Source organism: Clarias gariepinus, chromosome 8 (assembly GCF_024256425.1).
Source record: "Clarias gariepinus isolate MV-2021 ecotype Netherlands chromosome 8, CGAR_prim_01v2, whole genome shotgun sequence".
Classification (NCBI taxonomy): domain Eukaryota; kingdom Metazoa; phylum Chordata; class Actinopteri; order Siluriformes; family Clariidae; genus Clarias; species Clarias gariepinus.
The window spans coordinates 12,951,738-12,975,519 of record NC_071107.1 but is presented as its reverse complement, the minus strand read 5'-3'; the positions used below and the strand labels follow the sequence as shown (position 1 = coordinate 12,975,519).

Below are 23,782 nucleotides of genomic sequence, written 5' to 3'. Positions count from 1 at the left end.
GCTCGGAAGCATTCATCTGTGTGAAAACAATCCTGCCATGACGAACCTCTAATCCTTTCTCCACCCAAATCATCAAAGTGGTTGAGGTTAATAGCTACAATTTAGTACCGTCACAAAAATATTCAACGTGAACAGACATTGCATTCCATCTTTATTTAAATCACTAGGTGCGCTGACATGGACCCAAATGTTCCACTGATAATCTGAATAATAGCCAAATCAAAATTAAAAATGCATCATGGGACAGCCTCACCCGATCTGACTCGACAAAGAGGGTAGTATAAACTATAAACCTTTGATAATCCATTCAGTAGGTGAGTATTAACCATGTAAGCACTTAATCTGACTGTGTGTCTTTTCTGGGAACGGCTCTATTTTTTTACATATATATATTTGCTCCAAGCCGGGGTAACATTAAGTGACTTGATGAGTTTCGGGAAGGGAAATGTTGCTTCGGAACAACTCTCTCATCCATTCCTCAGGCTGATTAGCTCACCATTTTATATGCAGTAGAGCATCCAACCAATCAGATGAGACTGAATGCCTCTAACTAATCATAAAACAGAAGGAGGAATCTGCGGGAGAAACTTCATAGTTGCAGAAAAATTCTACTTCTTCTGTTATATTTTCAGCAGATTAAATGCTTCCCTGCAGGCAGAACCACTGTGTAAACGCAAGTCTATGTATATTCTAATTAAGCATGTAAAAGCACATTTTACCAGATCAGTGTTGATGTAAACGGTTATGATTTGAATTGTATTGAGGCAATATTGTAAAACATTATTTTGAACGTAGCTCCTGGGTTTCAGTTCTCATCAAATGATGTGCTCTTACCTTCGCTATTAAACATAGCTATGGATTCTACTGTTGATTTTTTTACTAATGCAACTTCACCAAGTAAACTCCATTCATAATTTTTAGGTTTAGCACTATCCTTCCTGGTTCTGATAATGTGTTGAAGGGTTCTTAACCCAGTTCCAGTAATTTCTAATCTCCTTAGTTGTTTTCTTTGCTTGACGCAGTCCAATATTTTGGCGCTTCTGTAATGGGGCCTTTTTTTGGCCAGGCAGTGTTGCTACTCAAAATAAAACCAAAAAAAAAAAAGTTTTGCGCTATTGAATCGAATGGAATTGTAAATGACAGTGCCCCAAAATTGAATCGGATGAAATAAAAAGTCTACCTATGATTCACAGCTCTAGTGCTCAATGATCTCCTCAGTCCCATCCTGACCCTTTCCACAACAATCTCTGCCTACACAGGCCTCTGTTTGTGGCAAACGCCCAGCAGCGGAAACCAGCAAGAGTTTGATCTTATCAAGCCGCGCACACGCTCTCACACACACGCACGTACATACAAACATACGTCATAAACTGTACAATATGTGTGCAAATTTTTAAATGATTATGAGTAATGGATGATATCCCATAAGCTTGTTCCTCACGTCCATGCATGTGAGCAGAAATCTTGATCTAATCATGGTCCCGTCACTGCAGCATAATGGACATGTGTGACTGTAATTGTGATTATAACGAGTTGTTCGTTAATGCTCTAGTCTTGATGAACTAATAGGTGTTTTGCTGTTGCAGAAATAATCTGAGACAATTCGGATTGAGGAAAACTCAGAGGAAATCCACTTTCCCTTTAAAGGTTTGGGTTTTAAAAAAACATACAACAAACAACTCTAATGCTAATAAAATTTTTGGAGGGAGAAAGAAAAAAAAGACTAAAGTCTTACTGTATGGTGGTGGAAGAGACAAGAAATACAACACGTGGTAATAGAGGCAGCTGGGGCAGGTACCATGCTGCCCCATGCTCGTTTTATGAAATAGAAGATGAGCAGCAGGAAGGGTTGTTTTATAGCAAATAATGCAAATTAAATATGACAGTGCAGACACTATGTCCATGATGTAGAGAACTCTTTCTAATTTAAGATATTCTGGAAGGGGAAAAAGGAGTTATGGTATGGATAATGTATGATGAACAGGAATGTGTGTGCACTGTGGTGATCATGTTAATGTGGCTGTAATGTGTGTAATGTGAACATAGCCTTAGTAGTTTGATGGAAATGTTGTAGAATGTTTAATGTCAGAATGTTTAAGCAATTTCCCACTGGGATAATTAATAAAGTTCTTTAAATCTTGAAACCTGGCAACCCTGGTTTATGACATTAGGTCTACTTTATTCATCAAAACCTTTTTCCATACTAAGCCATTTTCACCTGTTAGTCTTCATTACAACGGATCATTGAGATGGCAATGTTGGCTTTTAAGTATGTCTGTTTTGCTATTTAAAAGTTTCTACAGTTATGTGAGTAGGTGTGTGTGTGTTAGAAAGAGAGAGAGAGAGAGAGAGAGAGAGAGAGAGAGATGCACAACATTAACCTATGTACAATTTCCATAACTTGTGCCAATTACTGAACCTTGCACACGGTCCAAGTTTTACTCCTTGGAAGCCAGTTTCTGCGTGGAACCAGGTCCTGCTGAAGTGTGAACAAGTGTACGTGTGCGTTTGTGTCACGTATTCCAACAGCTCACTGCCGCACTGAAGCCGTCCTGGATATAAATGCTTGCCAAAGAATAAATGGACATCTTCCTACAGCGATCTCTGCGTGACTGTTATCGTTCAGAACGCAGGGAGAAATAATGGGAGCGCTTTGCCGTCGCTGTAGAAATGTATCATACGAACAAGAGATTGCACCACCTCCTTTCTGCCTCCTCGGTCGCCATGGCGACCTGCCATCACCACGCTCGTGTGCTTCTTCTGGAATCACACGTGTATACGTCACGACAAACACACGGGCAGCGACGCGGCTGACTGCTGAGGTCTAAATTTAAACTCACGTGTTTCTGTGTGTGAGTATGTGAGACGTGGGGGGATGGGGGATGTCTATAAGGGATGAAAAAGGTCATGATGTCTTATTTCTGCAGATATTTAAGGATGTGTGGAATAGAAGAAGCTGACAGAGGGAAAGAGTTTCTGTGTGACGGATCACTTTGAGAGGAAACAGACTCGCTCTCTGTCTGGAGTTCATGCTTTATATAATCACCCCTGTCCATGCCAGATAACATCACATTTCCAGCAGACTTTAGGAAAAAGGATGCACAGATGAACAGATAGACACCTTATAGAAGGAAAAGAGGATGACTGCCCCAGTAAGCGGGGTGTCTGTAGTTTGAAACAAGTGTTACATTGTTGCAGCGGTTCTATTGTAGGGTGTATTTTTGTAATCTGAATGTTTTGTGGGTCCGCCTTGAGACTGTGTGTTTCTTTTGTGATCTCTTATTGTATTGTTGTGGCGCATATTTCTGGTATATGTTTTGTAGATTTACAAAATGTGTTGTTTTTTTGTGACTGTCTATGTGGTGTGTGATTTTGGTGTGTGTTACCTCAAGGTCGTCCAGTGAGTGAGACATACTAAGGCGTTTGGACCGGCCGAACGATCTTCTCCCAGATGAGCGTTGGGGAAATCCCATAGTAACGCCCCGGAACCTTCCACCCTGACACACACACACACACACACACACACAGACACACACACACACACAAAATTAGCAAAAGTCACAACAAGAACAAGGCAGACTTAAAAGAATGTATACAGGCGTTTAGATGCATATTAAAACAAACACATACTTTTACAGTTAACAGCAAATTTACGAGACAAAAATAATAAACACAAAAAACTGAAAGTGATGATTAACTCAACAGTCCTCAAACTTTCACATTTTAAAAGAGTTAGATTTTTACTTCTTTGGACAAATTTGTAAATAGTGGCGTTTAAAAATAGTGGACAATTTTATATATGAAAAAGCCCATGACAAGGAGTGCTGTTACAGGAAAATAACAAACTGCCTTATGGTCTGATCGTTCTGAGTTACTGGTCGTTTCCTGAAGTTGGTTTATTCTTTACTTCCAGTAAATGGAACTCTTAATACTTCAGCAAACCCAGACATTTAGGACTAATTTATGCTCCCAACTTTTGGGAATGCCCCCTTCCTGTTCTAACATGACTATACACCAGTGCACAAAGCAAGGGCCATAAAGACATGGATAAGTGAGTTTGGTGTGGAAGGACTTGACTTGAGAGAGGACTTGACTCTCCCGACAGAACACCTTTGGAATGAATTTAAGTGGAAACTGAGAGCCAGTTCTTCGTGTCCAATATCAGTGTCTGACCTGACAAACACGCTTCTGGAAAAATGCTTAAAAATTCCCATAAACATACTCGTAAACCCTGTGGAAAGCCTTCCCAGAAGAGTTAAACCTGTTATAACAGCAAATTGTCAGCCAACATCATATCAATCCCTAGGGATTAAGAATTGGATGTTATTCAAGTTCATGCGACATCATGCGAAGGCAGACAAGCGAAAACTTTTGCCAATATAAAGTAGTGTATATATTCAGAGTTGGGAGTTTAGTTAAACACAATATGCTCATCCAGGACTAAAAAGGTAAAGAACCGCCAATTTGACATGGCACTATGTGTCCGAACAATGAAAGCTATATGACACTAAGAAGCCTGGCAGATAGACAGACACACAGACAAGAGCAGATCTCAAGCAGCGAGTGCGTCAAGTTTGATTTGAGGAGTGTTTAATCAGATGGTCTCCTGTGTTGCCTGGATACGCTGAGAGCTCTCTACTGCCCGTCTTCAGACCCTGTCCCTGAGCCTTACACACACACAGAAGCAAACACACACTGAAGGGTTTAAGTGTGTCTCCTATAATCTAGCCTTGAGTGCTCATCTCCGCCATTTGGCATTGGTAGGGTTTACAGAGTGCGTGACTATGCTGGTGCAGACGTAAGAATGTTAAGATAACGAGGCAATGAGTCTATAAATGTGTAAATACAGTAATAGTTAAAAAGAAATCTGTTTTATAACTGCACACCTTGTGTTCACTGTTCATTCATCCTTTTTCTGTGTTTGAAGACAGCTGTTCAAACAGCTGGAAGAGTTTAATGCAAAATGAAAGTAAATAAAATCGTAAAAGTTCGTATTTTTGCTGTGCAGATTGCCTGGTGAGGTAGCCAAGGGTAACAGTGGGTGAGGAAAAAAGCTCCCAAAGATAGAGGTAGAAATGTTAAGCGGGAACCAAAGCGCAGCGGGGAACCCATCACACTGTGAATCAAGAGGTATTTTTAGCTCAGGCTTTCTAGAAACTCCAGCTTATAAGGAGTATAAGCGAGTGATAACAAAACCAATATCCAATTAAGGAATTAAATCTGTAGATGCAACAGTTGGTGAATCAGTCCTGCTTTTCCAAGACTGAGTACAAGCATAAATGTTTTTGGACCTAATCAACACCGATGCTGATAACAAAATGAGTGTGAGCTGTGTTTATGTTCGTTGCTACTGTGTACTGCTAGCAATAAACTTCTTGTGCTGAATTTTGTTATAACATAAATCTCTTGAATAGAGAGTCCCACTGACCAAAGACATGCAGACTAGTTTAATTGGCGTTTTCTAAATTACCCATAGTGTGTGAATGAGTGTGTGAGCATACTGTATGCATGCTCCTTATCCCAGGTGTACCCCCCTAATGCTCCGAGTCCCCTGGGATAGGCTCCAGGTCTCCTGCCCCGCTATTCAGGACCAGCATTAGTAACCGTCTTTAATAGGAAAACAATTTGTAGAAATAGATAAAAGGTTAAAGCTAAAAAATAAGCTGATTAGCTGTAATGTAATTAGTGATATTATTTCAGGTTTAAGTCCATGTACATGTCTGTCTGTCTTTCTGTACAGCTGAACTCTCTGCACTACAGCTGAACTCTGCCTAACTTAACATAAGGTTGATGATCTTACGCCTTGTTTACGCCAAGATGTAGTCCTTTCGTCAGCCAAATACACTCCCTGTTAATTAATCAGAGCACGAATCAAAGAAGAGAAAGTTAAAAACCTAAAAAAAGATTTTTGGAATCTGAACTGTATGAAACGTAAAGATATTACTGAAAGACCAATGTAAAAACAAAACCTCTCTTTTATTTATATAGATAAGTGGTATAGAGAATGAGTGAAAGAGGTAAGAAGAAGTGAATAGACATCCATAATCATCCACAGACAGGGTTTTTCCTCGCCTCTTTCATGCTTCAGATGAGGAACCAATCGCCTTTTTAGATAAATACACTGGATCAGTTTACATAAACAATACTAATGCCGAGCTGCGTTTTATGGTTGTGTTTTGGATATTTTTCGTTTCTTTTTTAATTAGAGATACAAATTTCTTTAACCTAACTTATTTTAATAATTGCATTTATTTGACCCATTTCATTAAATAATTTATTATTAGAAATGGTCGAGTTCATTTAGAGTTACCAGCCTCGAAATCACAAATTTACAGCACCTCAGGTTAGATCCATAATGTAGGCTTTACACACTATAAGCAGCAGACACCTGAAAAGGAGATTACTGCATATTTTGGATGCCTTCAGCACCGTTTTAACATGTAGAAAGAAAAAAAGATCAAGAAAGACCCTGGAATTAGGAAGTGTGCCCAAACTTTTGACTGGTAGTGTGTATGGTTGTTGTATAAGTATTAATATTAACACATTAATACAAATAAATAATACTAATATATGTATTAGTGCATACAGCTGATGTTTACAGCCAGGCCCCACCCAAAATAAAAAAGGTAAACCATATTGTAGGTCTAAGTCTAGGCCTGAATCAAGCACAGCGAACAAATAAAGAGACTGTTAAAATGAAGATGACTAGCAATGGGAATCACCAGGGACCTCTCGATACGATATTGTCTCGATACCCGAGTTTTAATTTGATTTGAATTGCTCTTCTTTTAGTATCAGAATAAAAAAAAAAATGTCATGGTAACATTTACATTTGGTACATTTAAACGTGGCAATGAATTTCCTCCTACCACACAGGATGCCAATGTGTGAATATTTAAAGAGCGCCACCTGTAGGATTATAGAAGAACATCGAATGTAGCTGAAGCTTAATGGTGAAGGTTTCATTTGACACCTCAGCCAATCATAGCAGGGTATGAGGGGAAGTTCAAAAATATGCAAAATGTTGCACACAATTCAGTGCAGTGCACGTGAGAAAAACTGAGTTACTTCAATCTTCTGCCATGATAACAGACATGCCTTTCAATTCTGTTTTAAAATCACTCCTCTTCACAACTTACCAATCACATCAAAGATATCTGGATATAAGGAATTTCTTCATCTTGTTGTCAAACATAATTGCCATGTGATTGTAAACAAGCTATTTGCTAGGGAGTCAAAGATTGGTGTGATGACTTCCGATTGATCCTATTCCAGAGCGAAGCACATAAAACAATGCACTCACCATGCACAGTGCCCACTGTACAAGCCTTTGGAAGCAGTGTTACAGTATGATCTGGGGTTGCTTCTGTTGGTCAGGGCTAGACTCAGCAATATTATGTGGCAATAAAATGAAGTCCGTTGATGACCTGAATGTACTGAATAACCAGGGTATCACATCTAATGAAGTTTTTCTTCCATGCTGGCATAGGCATTTTTCAGGACTCAAATTAGTGGTTCTGGGAGCCTGAGGAATGTTTTCACACAAGAATTGATCACCACATTTTGCACTGTATCAAAGAACAAGGAGGTTAAACAAAACATGTGCTTTTTTTAGCCCAGCAGTGTACAAGGAGACATGGTGCATAGAAGATCCATTGTGTCTTGAGAATAAGGCTCAATTGCACAGGAATGGTTTGAAGGAATGAAAGTACAGTTCAGGAACTAACCACTGAATTCATGGTAACGCTTTCGGAATCACGGTTGTGATCTCCATTTTTGAGTTTGTGTCATTGCAAATGCATAATAGAGATGATATGCATTTATTGTTTAACCAAGACTTTTCTAAATACAACCTTGTTCCTTTTTATAAAGTGTGTCTGTGTTCGAGTTCCCCAAATTACTCCAAGTTAAAACTGTTGACGTACCAAGTTTGAGTTAATCCATGTCCTCTGTATATATATATATATATATATATATATATATATATATATATATATATATATATATAGATAGTCCCTCTTATTTAATCATACCTTTCCGCTTGATAAGGTTATTTATAAACAATAACAGTATTTGCTGGTATATAATTTAATGTGGAAACATCTGCTTCAAGTCCACTCTGTTCCTACAAAACCCAGCCACAGACACCCAGACACAAACCGAATGACGAACCCGTCCACGGATGCGCACCATATAAGGAAACAGTGCAGACCATTAAATCTAAAGAGGGACAGAGGACACATTGCTTCTTTTTACAAATGTTCCTTTACAACACACAGCCAAACAGCCATCACTACTCACTAGCTGCTCATTAAAAGTAAGACAAGACAAAAGTGAGATTACAGTGTGTCTGTGACAGAGAGGGAGAAAGTAATCACGTTGGCTCATACTGTAGGACTGTTTCCAGCCTTGAGCGGAGAATCCCCCATGATTAACCCTCTGATGCTGAGACAAATCAGCACCCTGGTCACAATGTGTAGCATGTTGTAATTACGTTCCTACACACCACGATTGTAACATGTCTCACAATTTATTCACATTGATATTTAACTGCAGTATTGCAAGTTATTTATTTTATTGCATATATTTAACTAATCATGTTTGTTTTTATTTGCATGAGAATTAACACCACAATAAATCAAAGCACTCAGAAAATGAGTCTGGATTCTGTAAGATGGTTGCAATGCTTTAAAAGCGCAAATAAAAACTGTGGCTTATTGCAGAGGTCATCTGCAGCTTCTGATAAACCAATAAAATAGAAGAATCAATATGGCAGGGAAAAAAATCTAATTATTAAAATTGTTAACTGGATTACGTCTTAAAGATAAAAAAGAAGGTTTTATCTTAGTTCAGATAAAAAAAATCTGACCAGACTGTAAATTAAACCCTCGACCCACCATGCCAGCTAAAGGAGACCTATCATGCAAAATTCACTTTTTAGTCATTTTTAGACCTTTAGATGATTTTAGACTTAAATGCAATATCTGAGGGCTATTTCAGATGGAATATAACACATGCTTGATCTCTGAGACCTACAGTACTGCTCAAAAGTGAACACCCCCCCCCCCCCCCAGTCAGCCCTCATTTATTTACGTTACATTAAATTAAATTAGTAGATTCAATTAAAGAAATTAGAACATATGTTTTACTGAGACTGGCTACAAAGTGCCCAAAGATTCAATTTAAAAACTAGTTGTTTATGTACCAACCTCATTCTCCCTTTTGTCTGTTCCAAACACTCAGCGTTTAGCATCACCAGTACTCATCTGCTCCTCGTTCTCACTGGTTCGTGCCTTACTTTAGATGTTTTTTATTAAGCTTGAAGGATTCATAGATCACTGTGTGGCTTAACAAACAACATTCCTCTGAAACTGGTCAGGTATGAGGACTGGACTGATAATGAGAGACAAAAACCTGTCAAAAATGTGTGCCAAAAAGGTCCTTCAGGACGCCTGGAGAATTGTTCCTCAAGACTACATCAAAATACAAGAAAGTCTGGTTCTGTAAGCAAAATCTGAAAAAAATGAGGGGAGGCTCAAGAATTATGCACAGTACAGTACGTTAACTTACTTTTGCACACCGCTCATTTACACAAAAAGGGGGCTAAGATGCATTTGGAATTTGGACAATACCATTGTGGCTGATACACACATCATCAAGTTTCAATCTTGAGGACTTGTGACTGCGGTCACGTAGATTTTCCTACGCCTACCCAAGCCTCCAATAACGAACTAGACTCAATATTAACTTAAACACATCTCTTGTTCTATTAAGTGTTCAGCCTTCTAACACATAGTATGACTGCAGATCAATCCCAGCTATTCGTTATCACCCAATTGAGGATGGGCTCCCTGATTGAGTCTGGTTCCTCTCAAGGTTTCCTCCTATTGCCATCTCAGGCGTTTTTCCTTGCCACTGTCGCCTTCTTTCTCAGGGACATCAGGGACAGCCTTATCATTTTAATTCATACACATTAACATTTCATACAAACTTAACTAATTCTTTTGATTGTGTAAAGCTGCTTTGTGATAATGTTAATTCTACTGCTGCAGTCATACCCACACATCATATCTTTACTCTTCTATATTTTTATGTCTCTTGGTTTTTAGTTACATTTTGCACATTCTTAAAATCATTGCAAAACCTGTTGTGTTTAAAATACATTTTAATTAAATTTTTCCTGTAACTTTGTACATTTGTGTATTTCAACCCAAAATAAAAAACATATTGTTTTAATTGATTATTAAAGTAAATTCTATCTTTCGATCTCTAATGCATGTTTTTGGAGTGAAATTCTTCTATTCTATTCTATAATAACTTTTCATTTTAGGTCTCAAACAGTCATATAAAGTAAGCATTTCACTGCATTTTATAGCGTGTATGATTGTGTACATATGTGACAAATACAATTTAAATTTGAACTTTTTAAAGAAAATATGGAACACTTAAGTGAAGCTTTCGCCACACAAACCCTGTCCTCTATGATCTGTCACTATAGAAATGGTAACATACTGCAACAAGGGCATTAACATTAACCTGTCGTTTTCTGTGTTACAGCTGGAACTGTACCTGTGCTTTTATTTTCAAATAATGCCCTGAAGCGTGCTGTGATATAAGAAGCTATAATATTGAGCATTTGGTATATTTCACTCACCCAGGAGGAGCTATTGAGTGCCATGATTTTTAAAGTTCATGCATCATCAAGATGCTCCTGTTTACACAGACGGTACTGTAGCATGGCTTTAAGTTTTTACCTGAAAAAAGTCAATATTAAAGGTTGTTCTCACGTTGCTCCAGTCATTCAAAGTTCTATCTGTGCAATATGATTTATATATAAGCAATAGTTTTTTTAACATGCCATAAAGTCTTAGTTGAGGTCACCTGAACTTATCTTGAAACGACATTAATTCTTTTCTGTATTGGGTATACCAGCTCCAACTGGCAAGTGAAATCAATCATCCTGTTTTCCTGCTTTCTTAAGAAAAGTGGGACTGAAAACAGCATTGCACACTGCTGCCTCCGGTGGCTTCATTATGGTATTGCATTCTATCCTAAAATAAACGTTCATTACATAATACCAAGTTTATATTAATACATAAGTAAATAACACAAATGAATTAACATAATCATTTATGTAGACCAAATGAAGTTTATTTAATTGGATATCAGTTACAGAATGTTGTATGTACAGGGCAAAGGTAACTGTTCCCTCACTCTACTCTCTTCTGCCACGTCCGGCAGCTTTGTTTGTCTTCCTACGTGTTCCCCTTTATTCCCATTCACAGGTAGTCTACTGGCGTCAGATTCAATGGTGAGGGGAAAATAACATTGCACAGCAGGAAGGTAGCTCTTTTACAAAGTCTCCCTCGCCCTCTCCCACACAGCTCCACAGCTTAATGTGCTTTACTGCCAAAGCAGTTACCACTAGCTTGTAGTCATGCTATTAATAAAACAATACCAATGCACTATCAAAGCAAACTATTAGGTCTCTCTATCTCTGCTCTCTTTCTCCTCTCACTCCAGAGAGGCCGACTACAAAACCCAGAAAAACATGTCACTCCAAACACAACATGGCCGTAACTCTCGATGCGACTCCTCTTTGCAGTTCCACATCCCCACCACTTTTACCCCAGGAGGTTAATCAAAATGAACACTGTTCAGTGTCAACAAGTTAGACGCTTGGCATGGCCAGTTAATCGTCCAGCACACAGCAAAGCCAGCTGAAGGTGTCTGTAAATAAGGCAATGCTGTAATTAACCAGACGTGTCGAGCTGTTCTGCTGATGGGATGCACATCCTAATCGTTTTCAGAGCTTCCCTGCATCTTAGCTCTAGACTGAGCTTCTTTATAAACCTAGTGAAACAGCTCTAAGGGAATAGCCCTTGTTGGTGTGGACATTTCCTTTTGCCATTATATGTGGCCAGGAAATGTGTATTAAAAAATATATATAAAGCCGAATCACAGTGTACTCACTTGTTTTTACGTAGCTTATTGTCCTACAGTGCTGTGTTATTCAAAGTGCTATGCCATTTTAACTTTACTTATTTTAAGATAATTGATAATTAAGACATTAAAATGTAAATTGCACAGTGTAATTATTGGGCATTTAAGGCTGTCCTTATATTGTGAGATCTCAGAAAAAATGGTGTGATTCATAGGTATCGGTGTCATTTAAACTGCACTTAAAACACTTAAGATTTAAGTATTTTTACTGGTTAGAAACCTCCAACATAAAGGTAACTGAATTTTTTTAATCAATAATTTAGCAGAAGGTGGGGATTCTTAACCTTACACAAGCTTGCTCACATAAGCCCAATTTCCTTTGGCTTTGCTCCCGTTATCATATAGGTCACCATATCATATCATTTGGCACAGGTTTTGCACTCGATGACCTTCCTGTCACAACCCTTCCCTTTCCTAACTGGACTTAGGACCATCACTGCTTGCAGTGGCTGCTTTGTATCATGAAGTTTTTTGCCGAAGGGCCCAACAGTGGCAACAGGGGTGACAGATCTTGAACCCCTGACATTCTGACCAGAAACCCAGAGCCTCAACCGCCTATAGCCACCATTCAGCATTATCTATACAGTACATTATCTATACACTTTGGACTGGCAAAAAATAATAATAATTAACAAACATTAACATGCTTTATTGGGAAAAAAAACAATGATTTTAGTCCCGCCTTTATGCTCTTGGTGACTATCCAACCAAGATAGATCAAGAATTCTTCTAACCTATCATAAGATAGAAGGTTAATATTTTTGAAACAGCTTTCTTATTTTAATTTTTTTTATTTTAAATTTCTTTGAATTTACTTTCAAAGAAATAAACAAAAGCATAGAGTACTCGCATAGTGATGACTCTTTCTACATTGACCTGGATATACTCTTCCCCATCTCAGCGAAAAAAATTGGTTTGTTTCTTCTATTTTACAATACCAGTCAAATGTTCTGACACACCTTTAAATTATATTTTTTGTGATTTTTTTCTTTTTTTTTTTCAGAACTATTAGATGCTACATATGACATTAGGTAATTAAGTGAAAACAAATAAACAATAATTGAGTAATAACTAAATTTTCTCATGATGCTTAATGAAACTGGTTCTCATGAAGACCATCGAAAAAAGCAAGACCAAAACTTACTGCCAAAAATGAATTCCTTATGAAGGATGTACAGGGCATAAGTAGAACACACATCTTAATACAGTATCAACTGTTCAAAGTAGAATTGCATATTATGACCGCCTTAAAGATGTTATGTATTAATTAATTTACCGCCTTCTGCATTCCTTTAATCAGGCCTACAGTATATCTTAAAGCAGCATGTCCATCATACAGTACCATAAATGATCATGATCCCAAATAAGAGATAAGATTTGAATGGCTGGTGTATAAAGCATTATTTATAGAATCTAACTTAAGACTCTTTGGTTTTGCCACTGTTAGCCTACATTATAAGGGCCGAAAGAAATAACACATGACATACCATTAACAGCCGGGTCTGGAGGGTGTTATTCCACTTACACCACAGAGATTTGCCTACAACAATGTTTGATTTACTATTGAACCACATGTCACACATTTATCTGTTTATAGTTAAAGTTAATGTTGTGAAACTTTAGAGAAACAAGTTAGTTCCTGCTAACACATATATACAGTAAGAGCTGTAATAAACAGTCATTCCCTTACCAGTCTCTCCCCTCCATAAAGGTTAAATAAATGTCTCCTAGAAAATGTCACTACATCAATATTTATGTTTGACTTTCTTGAGCAACACTGTTTTTTTGTTATTAGTCCCACATTATGCACCATACAAGTCCCTGTGTTTGAGCTCTTATCTGATGAACCAGATTCTAGAATTCAGCTGTGCTGGAGAACAGTACCACTCTCGAGTTCAGATTTATTTTCTACATCCTAGAACAATACTTTTTTTAAATTAAAACTATTAAATCACACATATTATATAGGTAATTACGTAACCATAATCAGTTGTGATTTCAAGACTCAATGGTCAGCTGTTCTTAAATAGCTCTTGCGAGAGCAGTATTGAAAAGTGCATTTGAAACCTCTCAAGCACCATGATGTAACTGGCAGAAGTTCATTTAGTAACCAGCCTTAAAAATCACCAATTAACAGGCAACTCAGATTACAGCCATTAGGAAGGTTTTACAGAGCATAAGTAGCAGACACATCTTAATATTAACTGTTCAAAGAAGATTATTACATAATTTTTGGATCCCTTCAGCATTGTTTTACAGTGTAGGAAAAAAAGAGATCAATAAATAAATAAAATGGAACTAGTATGTGACTGAACTTTTGACTGATAGGGTATAAGCTGCCAGAGAACGCTTTATTTACTTATTTATTTATTTAGGCTCATCCAAAAACATCAAGCCACTTTCTTATAAGACATTTACACCGCTATAATAACTATTGGAGACGATTTATTAAATTATTCCACACAATTCCACACTGACTCATAAATCGATTATTTATAATTCTTATCAAATTCATATATGTTTGTATTTTGATGTGGCAAAATAGTGTTGTTCCTCTATGATCCAGCAGGTGGTGTGCTCTAAACTATTCACATAATGGCAGTTCTGTGTGGCCGGAGCAAATCATTTGCTCCTTATTATAACAATAACAATAATAATAATGAATTGTAATGTTTATACAATCTAGTGGTGTTAATCAATAATTTTTTTTTAAATCTAGTTAGTTATAACCATGGTTATGAATACTCACAATTTCAAAATATTCAGGTTTACTTGTATTATAAACATGCAGTGTTGAAATAAAGAAATGCATGACAAACTGGTTAGAGAAAACAGATTATGCAGTTTTATAATATCTTAAACATAAACATTTAGCAAATTTTAAATTAAAATTCCTTGAATGGGACCAGCAGTGCATGCAGTGCCTGGGGCATATCAGCCCACCAATGGCGGGGCTCGAACCCAGATCCAAAAATGAACAACCTAGAGCCTTAGCCATTTAAACCATCAATCCCACATTGTACATTTAATGTATCCTTCAAGGCAGCGTAAGCACACAACTTTGGTTTTATCCAAACATCCATATAGAAATAAGTTTTTATAATGAAACTTGCTGTTCAGCACAACTGGTGATGTTTCCTCGGTCTAGTATCCATGTTAAACGTGCCATTATCAACCACAGCCAGTTAACTCTTTTGCAATTATGGAAAGCCATTGGGGTCATATGTATGCCAACAATTTGCATAAAAAATGTGTTAAAATTTCTGTATTAATCACATGTGTTAACGTATTTAATATTGACAGCCCTAATAAAATTCTTAAAATTAATATTATATTGGATGGTCCCTGGTGATTACAACCATCTCTACTGACTATGTGGTGAAACAGTACATGCTTCATTCTAGAGTGGTTTCATATAAATATGTAGAATTTAGTTTGTAGTTTGGGACTTGGAAGGGTACATGGGCTGATCGTTGACTATCCAGCAGGGAACAGATGTCTATTTGAAAACAAGAAACTGCACAGCAAAAGCACCTTTTCTTGCAGCTACAGAACATCTCCAGCTTCAAGGAAGATCCTGTCTCTGAAGACCAAGGGAAGACTAGTAAGTAGCAAAGTCAAGCTCTATGGAGCTGAGACAAGTAGAACCGCAGTGGTTACCTTCAGCAGAGTCCAGATCCACCTCGACCCCTGTCTGAGGAAAATTCTCCATTCAGATCTGCTGATTTGACACTTTTAGGACGAGTAGCTGAACAAACCAGATCATAGCAGAAGAGGAGATCCTAACCACAGAGGTGGACTTATCATATACTCTGTAAAAGTAAGATTTTCCACATTCCTAATTTCTTCATTTTAAGCCTGGGATCAGGAGTAATTCAGTGGTTAAGGTGTTAGACTACCCCATCATCACCATGTTGCCACTGTTGGGCCCTTGAGCGAGGCCCTAAACTCCCAATTGCTCAGATATAAGAAAAAAAGAGAGATAAAATGTAAGTTGCTTTGGATAAGGGCATCTGCCAAATGCTCATATGTAAATGTGTTCAGGAGATACTGTGTTGGATTTGATCTAAAATGGATCTAAACAAACTTGCTGAGTCCAGACCAGCTGGAGTTCACACTGTCAATATAGCAAAAGGGGACATTGCAAATACTAAGAAAGCCTAAAATACATATTTTTTTAAAATATGTATATCTAAAAAAAAAAATTACATAACACACAATATAAGCATGTTGCCTTAACATGTATTGAACCATATTCTCCAAAAAATCAAGTACTAAGACTTGGACTCAGTAAAACAAGTGTTCCCTGAACAAAGAGAAAAACTGCACTTTTCGCCTGCACAAGATCAAATAATGAAACGCTGCCACCAGGTGGTCACTATGAGTCACACACCCCCACGAATCACCTGGACAGATTTGTTTTTTCACAACAGTCTACCACTTACGCACTTGAAAGCTTAATTATGCACTACTGCTTGCACATTAACTGTTATCTACTGAAACTCGTACTGCTGTGATACCTTCCTGCTGCCTATAAAACACTGCTGGTGCGTGTGTATGACCAGTGTGTTACATGTCACAGCCTCAGATATTAATCTCTCCCAAGTTAGTATAAACGCCACAGTGAGATTCTGTGCTCGACAAGGTTTAGGTCTTATGTGGGATGTCGGAGTAATAAAAGAGCAAACGCATCAAAGAGTATCAAAGCCAAAGACACTGGATCGATCTTAACACTGTGACAGATCACACACTCGATTTGACACAGACAGATTAAACCTGGTTAACAGCTTAAAAAATTTTGCATGTTCAATAGCAACTGCACCATGTGATTGATTAGAAAACAAAGTGTAAAAAAAGTAGCAAGATTATTCAGGATGGGGATCACCAGGGACCAATACGATATTATCACCATACCTTGGTGCTCATTCATTTTGAGTTGTGATTCTGTAAGCATCATGATTTTATGACTTTCATGATTCAATAATATAATTTGTAAGGATTCTAAAACACTTAGCAATTAATTTAGCTTCTGATGCAGTGTTTTCAGTCAATGTGTGAATATTTTAGAGCCCACTACCTATAGAATCACAAAGGAAGGGCGACATTTTACCAAATGCATACACATCAATTAAAAAAACATTTTTAAAATATATATTTTTATGCCAGTGTGTCTATACATGAATTGCAAGACAAAAGAGCCCTTTTTTGTATCTGAATCTCAGGAATGTGCAGATCTTTAGTCACAATCAGGATGATAATATTCATTATGGGATATGACGACAGTTGTGATAAAAAATCTATAAGGTAATTCTCTATAACAAGACTATTTAAATTTAATATAACTTCATTCATACATTTATCTTAAGCAACAGGTGGTAGTGTTATTGCAGCAACTAGTTATGAACTCTAAAAAGAAGAAGTGATACTATTACAAAACACAAGTATTTGCAAAAGATGAAAGAGGTTTCTATTTTCTGCACAATCTTTTGTATATTAGGCATTCTTCTCTCTCATCGTCGGCATAGATACACACCTTCATGTGCGTGGAGACACTGAGGAAAAACACCACGTACCCATGGATGCTCCAGCAGAACGGTTGTGCCATATTAAATAACAGCACTCGTAGTGAACTCTGCACTTACACTATCATTAGTGTTCATGTTTTAAAACCCAGTTTGGTCGTAACATCATTAATATTATTTATGTATTTTACATTTGTACAAATTATCAGGCTACTTAACAAACACCAGCAATCCCAACAGAGCAAGTGCATGTGGTAAGTCGACAACTTTTACAGCACAATCAACAACCACTGTAAGTATTTCTTTCAATTCCTTTATTCAATGGCATAAATGCGTTCCTAATATTAATTTATTGTATCTGCTTCACTGTATCTTCCTAACTGTTTCCTTATTTATTTATTTATTTATTTATTTATATACATCCTTTCTTTCATATGTCCTTTCTTTTAATGTACTTATTTACTTATATTATTCATTTATTAATTCCCATACAGTAAATGTATTATTCCCTAACATCTATCTATCTATCTATCTATCTATCTATCTATCTATCTATCTGTCTGTCTTCATCTATCTAGCTATATTCAAATACAGCTATCTCTCTATTTATATTTATATATCTGTCTGTGTGTTTGTTTCTATATGTAATAAGTTAAGAAACTTTTCTATTAGCTATAAGTTAGACAGGTATAGAGACAGACAGCTAGAAAGCTTTACAGACTGATTTAGTGCAGCACAATCAGTATTAACTCACATCTAATCAATATTGCAGTTAATTATGGCTCATTATTTAAGGAAGTCAATCACAATTATAAGATAACTGACTGTACAGTCGTGTAATAACAGCTGATAAATTCTGCACGTCATTCATTTCATTTAAGCCCTGAACGGAGAAACATAGTAAAAGTTAAATCAGTTTAGAAAATAAAACACCTCCTACCTTTTTCTCAGCATCTTTTGCCCTCTTTCCATTGTGCTGTTGTGGAAGCTGCTGGTGCTGGCAAAAGTGTTTCTCCGTCCCGAACAGCTTGTTGGCCCACTCGTCCTTGTGGGCATGGAGACGATGGGGCTGTGAGGCGATGTCTCGCGCCGCACGGTACCGATCAGCTGGGATCTTACTCATGGGAGGCGGCAGTGTGCTGCAGTTGGCACTTGACCAGCCGTCTGTGGACTCGCTGTAGGACTCCTGATCACTGCTGCGGCCTTGATGCCACTCTCTCAGGACATGTACAGGGAGCCAGCGCTGACCTCCTGCTCCTTTCTTAGAGTGGGCGGGGAAATGGTGGCGGGTGGGAAGTCCGGATACGTCTAGCCGAGAAGAGCAGCTCAGGTGTCTACTGGACAGAGAGGGCTGGTCTGTGTGGGGGTGCGGGTGTGGCTCAGAGAACTCGTGCCTGTATCCGTTACGATGAGTTATAGAAGGAGGAGGTGGTGGAGGAGGAGGGAGACCAGCCTGAGCACCTGCAGGGTTCCTACTCCCCTGTGCGCTTTCCCATAATCCTGTGGGTATGTGACGAGCAGGATTGGCACCGAGGTCGACCAAGAGGACTCGGTTGTTTTTTTCTTCTGGCAGGAAGTTGCCTATTCCGCTGTCGCTGTTGCTGCTAGTGCTGTTGTTCTGCTGAGCATCCAGGTCACCGTCGAGGAACGCTCGCGCTCGGACACCTTCGATGGACTCGCCCATGTCACGATAGAGCACTGAAACAAACTGCAGCAGTGGCTGAGATGTTGGGGGGAATTCCAAACAGCCACCAGTGTCCGGATCTGGAGTGCAGTTAAAACCGAAGCGCCGAGAGATCCCTTGATGTACCTTAATAATAATAATAATAAGAAAAACTACTTAGTTCCAACCTAACCAAGCAATAGTGCAAACCAGTTTTCCCAATGCATCTTCAAAATCATATTATTATATTAACTATAATAACTATAACTATGAAGTATATTAAACAACCAGGCATGAACCTTTTGGGATTTCATGGTTTTCTGTATTTAGTTGTCATAAAATGTGATCAGATCTTCATCTAAGTCAAAGGTTTTGACAAATATAATGTGTCTGAAATAATAACACCAAAAAAAAAAACTTTTTATTTGGAATGTATTTATTGAACACACTCATTCAATATTCAAAATAGTAGTCTAAAAAATAAGTGAACTATTAGAATTAATAACTGGTTGACCCCCACACTGACAGCAATAATCTCAACAGGGCGGCTTTCTGTAGCTGTGGCTCAGACCTGCACATTCAGGAGGAATATTAGCCCATTCTTCCTGGCAGAACTGCTTTAGATCTGTCATATTCTTTGGACGTCTCATGTGTATGACTCTTTTCAAATCAAATCATAGCTTCTCTATTGGGTTGAGATCTGGGCTAACTTGGCCACTCCAAAAGGCAGATTTTGTTTTTTTGAAGCCATTCCGTTGTGGACTTTTTGGTCACTGTCCTGTTGCATCCCCAACTTCTAAAGAGTTTCAGCTGACACACAGACATTCTCACATTACCCTGAAGAATTTTTTAATACGCCTGGGAATTCATCTTCACCTCAATGACTGCAAGCTGGCCAGGTCCTGTTACCGCAAAGCAGACAAAATCGTGATGTTTGCTCCACCATGGGTTGGATGGGGATGATGTTTTCATGATGATATGCAGTGCCATTTTTACGACAGATGTAGTGCTGCATGTTCTTTCCAAATAGTTTGATCTTAGTTTTCAACATTTTGCCAATAACGTGTGAGCATAATGTGCTTTTTTGCTAATTTTAAGCAGCAGTTTCCTATGTGGTGTCCTGCCATGGACACCCTGCTTGTTCATTGTCTTACAGTATGTACTTTACACTCATGAACACAGACATAAGCTAGTTTCAATGATGCCTTTAAATCCTTGGCTGCCACTCAGGGTTGTTTCTTTACTGGGTAGAATACTGGGTAGAATAGCCTCAGTCCCAAAGTGTCTCTATTTACTGTAGACTGGTGAATTTCTAAAGTCTTTGACATCACTTTGTAACCATTTCCAGATTTATGTAAATCAACAATTCTGGATTATAGATTACCTTCTATAAAGCTCTTGCTGACAAGACATGTCTATTCTTCCTGTGCGGAGAAAACTCAAAATGTTTGAGTGGTTTTTATCACTCAACGTAGCTCTAGTCCACACTTCCAAACTTTCTTAAGAAGATTCTGGGTAGTCTAACACCTGACTCCAATTAGCTTTTTTTCAGGTCATTAACTCAAGATTTTGACACACTCATTCCAGTAGAACTATAAGGTTTTTTATGGTTGTTCTCAATGAAGACATAAACGATAACCTAAATGTGTTATAATTTCAGGCACATTATATTTGTCAATACTTTTGACTTAGATGTAGATCAGATAAAATTTTAAGAAAGGCTAATGCAGGAAAACCACGAAATTTCAAAAGGTTCACATACTTTTTCTTGCCTTTGTACCTATAATATTATATAAACCTTTGAACTTTACATATAGCACCTTTAATAAAATTATTATTTTTTTTTTTTTAAAAGCAAGTTTAAAGACCTTGTGGTGACAGAGCTCAGGATCAACGAGAAATACGTGACATGAGGTCCTCGAGCCCTGGTCTTCATCTGCAATTGCGCTCATGCCATGATCCTCAGAAGCCTGCATGGTGACCAGGCCAAAAAAGCGGCGATCATCTGGACACACAGCACTGAATGCCAGCTTCTCAGCTGGGTAGGCAGCCAGGACAGCTTTACGCTCGTTGCGTAGGAGCACGCGGTCATGAAGAACCTCGAGCAGCACCAGCGAGTGCACCTTATGCTCGGCTCGCAGGCGGCGCATGCAGCCACGTATTGCCTGAACACTGTCACTCTCTAGGTTTGCACCACTCGATGCCAGCTCAATGGAACCCAAGTATCCCACAATCATGCCGACGTTGAGGATGCCTGCCGAGTCAGCTTCCTGACGCTCAGGTTCAAATGCATCTACGAACACGGAGTCGTCACGCAGCACTCTGGCTAGTTCTTGCTCAGAGAGGAGGTTCACGTCGCTCCTGTGTGTCTCAACGTCTCCACACGGGAAGTCAAGCTCAGAGACAGGCCTCCGTTTCGCCACGGCTTTCTCCGAGCTGCTGGAAGAGTGGCTGGAGGAATTCTCAAAGATCATGTTAAAGATTCCTCCAGACTGCATCTCTGCCACCACACGTTCAGCACGGTTTATTCCCAAAGTCTTAGAGTCCATCTTTGGTCGGAGCCAGTGGCTTTTGTGCTCATGGAACCCGAGCTCCTCGTCGCTGGAACACGAGTCCAGCTGTCCGCTCTCAGCGATCAGCAGGTGTAGAACACCCGAGCAGCGTCCAATCAGCTTGACCACGTCCTCATGGGATGCCTTCGCCACATTGATGTCATTTACGGCCAGGATCTGATCTCCAGCACGTAAGCTAACATAGTCAGCCGGACTGCCTTTCAGGACGCAGCTCAGCACGCAGGGCGAGTGGCCAGAGAGAGTGAAACCATAACCTGTCCTTCCTCGGGCTACCTCGACCCCTCTGACACGGCCCAGCGCCTGGCTGTTACCACGCCGTCTGCTTGCCTCAGATAACCTGAACATGGTTGGTTTGTGTCTTCTTTCGCATGCAGGTGTCACCGGCTTCACGAATGCAGAGCAGGCGGGTTAAATATAACACTCAGGTGAGATCATCCTCTCTGTTATAGTGGGTTTCAGGAAGGGAACATCCCGACGCAAGCCTGGTTCATGGATCATGTTCTGAAAAATAAATTGAACTTTAGATCAAAGTCAATTATTATAAACAAATATAGTCCTCTGATACATTTAGGGAAAATATTATGAACATTCACAAACAGTTTAGGGTTTTTTTTTATTCGGGGGGAGGGGTTGTTTGTTCATTGGTTTTTGCTTTTCTGAGAAACATGATACTAAGAAGAAAAGAAGAAGTGGAGGAAGAAACCCAACAACAACTTTTAAATGTAATGTAATGTATTTCTGAATGTAAGATATTCCTAATATCTACTTTGGGTGTAAGAAAGCCACAAAACTCCCAAAACACATTAGCTAAAAAAAATATTTTGATGCTTCTGTAAGACCTGTATAACTTTTTTTTTTTTTTTTTTTTACATTAGGAATACAATATAACCCTGATGCACGTGGGCTAACTTTAAAACTAACAACAACTTTCCGTTATTGTTTGTCGCCTTTGCGATGAACACTCATTCACTCTTGCTATCTGGCCTCCGCCCACCCACGCGCTCCTATTGGAGAATATTACCACGTCGCCTTGCGTAGCCATGACAACCGAAACAGCAAAAGCCCAGTCACCGTCGCCTATTCGCCAGCGGGCTTGTCAATCATCTTGAGCATCGCTCCCAATTTGGAAATGCAGTTTGTTTGAGATTGATTCGGCTGTAAATCCAAACTATTCCACAGGTGTCGAAAACTTCGAGTTAAGGAGTTTACAGAAGCAAACACAAACAAAGGAAAATATCACAAGAATACTACCGTGTATTGTTTAGCGGTTTTCTGTTTTATTAAATAATGATTTCTTGTCTCTTCCATGAGGCGGTGAAGTTTCTAAAGAACAGCTGCTCAGTGGGAGGAACATAACGGTGTTGAATTCTGAGACTACACTGATAAAATATTCATTATTTAATAATAACAGGAAATACGAGTCCATTCCTCTGTGCTACATGCAGATATTCTGTATATACTCGTTAAGTACTAAAGAAGCAAGAACAAAAACATATAAAGATTTTTATAAAGATTAACTCACCAGTTCTTACTGTTATCTCCTAAGATGTTCCTTTATTCAGGGTTTGTAACTTACTAAACGCGTCGTTCCTCCTACAAAAAGCAAACTGTATGATAATAATGTGATTGTTTTGGCAAAACAAAGGGAGGAGAGGCAGCTGCTGGGAGCTAAAGACGAGGTCGCAGTGGACGTGTTATTTTCTTTCTTTTTTTTTTTTTAGGAGTAGACCTCTGCTGTGAGGACCTCCTTGGTCACGTGACCTCGGGATTTCTGTAGAGAAAAGGGGGGAAAACTGCTTGTGCAGAGAAGTGCACGTGCAAGTGGAGAACCAAACACAACAGTGAAATAAAAGTCTCTAAAGTTTATATAATGTCGAGTCACGTGATAAATAAAGGAGAAAACGTTATCGAATTGAATTTTGGAGTATGGAATATTGCCAACAGAATAAAAATGCTTTCCAAAACCAGTCAAGTCAACTAGGCCTTTATTGTCACTTTAACCATATACAGTTGAGAGCGAC

The 23,782-nt window shown here is 38.6% G+C and overlaps 1 protein-coding gene across 2 annotated transcripts in view; it reads right to left on the bottom strand.

Moving 5' to 3' along the window:
- rgs12b (regulator of G protein signaling 12b) overlaps positions 1-23,468 on the bottom strand; it is a 73,806-nt gene extending 50,338 nt beyond the window's left edge. For both annotated transcript variants that reach the window (XM_053502224.1, XM_053502225.1), the window contains exons 1-4: positions 23,284-23,468; positions 21,057-22,262; positions 18,466-19,335; positions 3,387-3,497 (exon numbers count right to left, since the gene is read on the bottom strand). In XM_053502224.1, coding sequence (XP_053358199.1) covers positions 3,387-3,497; positions 18,466-19,335; positions 21,057-22,106 — 2,031 coding nt within the window. In that variant the 5' untranslated portion in view covers positions 22,107-22,262; positions 23,284-23,468. The remainder of the gene's footprint in view (positions 1-3,386; positions 3,498-18,465; positions 19,336-21,056; positions 22,263-23,283) is intronic.
- Positions 23,469-23,782: the final 314 nt, after the last annotated feature.